This window comes from Limulus polyphemus, unplaced genomic scaffold (genome assembly GCF_000517525.1).
Source record: "Limulus polyphemus unplaced genomic scaffold, Limulus_polyphemus-2.1.2 Scaffold2843, whole genome shotgun sequence".
Taxonomy (NCBI): Eukaryota; Metazoa; Arthropoda; class Merostomata; order Xiphosura; family Limulidae; genus Limulus; species Limulus polyphemus.
The window spans coordinates 37,241-40,274 of NW_013668453.1; the positions used below are offsets into that span (position 1 = coordinate 37,241).

At 32.2% G+C, this 3,034-nt stretch overlaps 1 protein-coding gene across 1 annotated transcript in view; it reads right to left on the bottom strand.

Annotated features, from left to right (window-relative positions):
- Window positions 1-3,034, bottom strand: part of LOC106468033 (probable pyruvate dehydrogenase E1 component subunit alpha, mitochondrial) — a 21,564-nt gene that overhangs the window by 14,475 nt on the left and 4,055 nt on the right. The window contains 1 exon segment of the mRNA XM_013928431.2: window positions 456-629. Within this exon segment, the coding sequence (XP_013783885.1) occupies window positions 456-629 (174 nt within the window).

Consider the following 3,034-nt stretch of genomic DNA (forward strand, 5'->3'; position numbering starts at 1 on the left):
AAAAAAAAAAAAAAAAAAAAAAAAAAAAAAAAAAGAGTCCAAGTAGTCTCAGAAAATCCAAAGGTGGGGAGAAGAAAAAGAGTCTTAAGTTCAGGGACTTATGACATCTGAGAGTACGCAAAGCTGATACAGAGTAAATCTACAATAATGCAATAGTCAGGACAGTGAGAATGTAAAAAGTCTTAAAAATATTAAGTTACTGAGGTTGTGCATGAATCAAAATGAAAAAATAGATCAGTCAGAATACCATCTAGAACTTTTGATGAATGACCTGCATTACAAATCGAAACATGTATGGAAATTATAAATTTTGGAACCTTTTCAAACATGTAAATTTAATACGGCTTAAATAATATTTATCAAAATTATTAACTATTGAAAAACTTTCAAACATATAAACTTGATATTCTAACAAAGTTTTTATAATTCTCCACAAATAAAACTTTTCAGTTTACCTGACCAGAGTAAAGATGACAAAATCCTCGCACTGCCTTTTCTTTGTATAAACTGTTAGCTGCTGCCTCCATCCTTCGAATGGTCATCATTTCCCGGTAAAACTTGAGTGCATCTTCCCGTGTACATGTCACATCCGTGGAGGGTCCAGTTTCAAGTTTATGAAGCTTGTATGGCTGTGATAATATTAACTTATATCAAAACATGTAAGATAAAAATACATCACCTAGTTTTCTTTTGCTAATTAATCTTTTTGTAAGACTTTCTCCAAAAAAATAGAAAATGTTCGAAAGCTATTTTTTTCATTGAAATAACGTATAAACATACATGTTAAAATTGTTCTTCATGGTCTAATCTCAAATGTGACACAACTCCTAAATAAAAGTGTCTCAGCACAAAAATGTCTTTTAGAAAGAGCTTTATAACAGCACATTATACTCTCAAAATTTATTTACAACAAATGTGCAACTACATTCATAGTTATTTAGGCCCTAACTATTATATACAGAACACCACAGGTTAACTGGTGAAATATATAACTGAGACTCTGAAAAGGAAAGATGGTGAAGTAAAAGAATAACAGAAATCCTGGAAAGGAAAGCTAACAAAATAAGAGACATCACCAGTGATAGTGAGAAGGAAAAATTGATGCAATAAAATCGATTTATCTTTAGTTCTGATCTCCAGAGCTTGTTTTGATCAGGAGATCACTTCTGCAGTCTTCTGTTCATGCTGTAACCAGATGACCCACTTCGGCATCAAGAAGACTAGACTGCTGTTTATACATCTCTTCTGTTTTATGTGAATATGTAAAGTTAACACCAGCTCAAATGAAAAAAAAAAAGTTAAGAAAGAAAACGTTTACTATATTCTTCACTGGGTTAACTTTATATTCTGATTTATATTTTGATCAGAAGTAAATAATAATTATTAGTAATCCTTATGAAGAAAACTATTACAACATGAGACACTGTCAGTAACCCTGACATGGAAAGCTGGTGTAACAAGAGATATTGACAGTAACCCTGACAAGGAAAGCTGGTGTAACAAGAGACACTGTCAATAACACAGACAAGAAAAGCTGGTGTAACAAGAGGCACTGTCAGTAACACTGACAAGGAAAGCTAAGTGTAACAAGAGACACTGTCAGTAACATAAAAAGGAAAGCTAAGTTTAACAAGAGACACTGTCAGTAACACTGACAAGAAAAGCTAAGTGTAACAAGAGGCACTGTCAGTAACACTGACAAGGAAATTTAAGTGTAACAAGAGACACTGTCAGTAACACTGACAAGGAAAGCTAAGTGTAACAAGAGACACTGTCAGTAACATAAAAAGGAAAGCTAAGTGTAACAAGAGACACTGTCAGTAACACTGACAAGGAAAGCTAAGTGTAACAAGAGACACTGTCAGTAACACTGACAAGGAAAGCTAGTGTAACAAGAGACACTTCTAGTTGTAAAATATAACCTCTTTTTATCTTTAGAAGTATTACTTTCAGAGATCGAAATATTATATTCCTACATTCCCAAGAAATTTAACTTTGCTTGAGGAATTTCATCGTTTTACTTGGTTTTTCTGATCGGGAATGCATGGTCCATCCGTATTCCTTTAGTCGTGATCAATGAAAGTGAACATATTGCACTGTTTAAATAAAAAAAACAATTTATGAAAAAAATGCAACTTTACATAAGCAATGTAATCTTCCTGCTAGCTTTCCCTCGAGTGAAAATAATTTTATTTCATTATTTCTATTCTTGACATTGGCATTAATTAAAGTTTAGAGTTCATAATTTATTGTGTTTTAGCCAGATTAGTTTGGATGAATAATTTTTTAGGTTTTATTACTATCGATACAACTAAGCCTAAAGCGTACTAAGATCATTAGACTGAACAGTAGAGCATCTACACTATTTTTAGAATATTCAAGCCATTAAACTGAAATAAAGAATTAACACCTGTTAATACTCTTGTTTCCAGTATTGTTTAGCACTTAAATTATGTAGAATTAATGAATACTTAACTCTAATAGTAATTGATAGTAAATTGATTGAAAATTAAAACTAACATTAAAATGAATTCGGTATGATTAGAGGATAGTTCGCTACTAAGTGTGGCGAAGTTTCTAGAGTGCAGTAGTATTGGTTAGAAAGATACTCAGCAGAACAGGATCTGAAACTGTCCGAACACCAACCATGGAGGAAGGGGGGGGGGGCATTTTAGATTTATTGTAAACCACTAATAAGGATATGGTTGTAAAAAAATAAACTATTTTAGTCCATGATGCAAAATTCATCATTCATCAGCAGAAGTTTATTTGTTTTTTCTATGTACTAGCCCCAGGCTGGTATGGGCTTGAGAAACGTACTAGCCCGAATTGAAAAGCTACTAGCCCTACTACTTTGTTTTGGCTATAATGGTGATGCTTTACTTCTACCACCTTATTTTTTTTTTTATAATTTTTAATAAAATTCATTTATACATGTACCAGTTTAAAAAAGTGTCCACTTTTTTTTTTTATATTTTGAGGATAAATTACTGGAAAAACCTTAACTGCAAAGATTTAGGAATGCACATCTCAA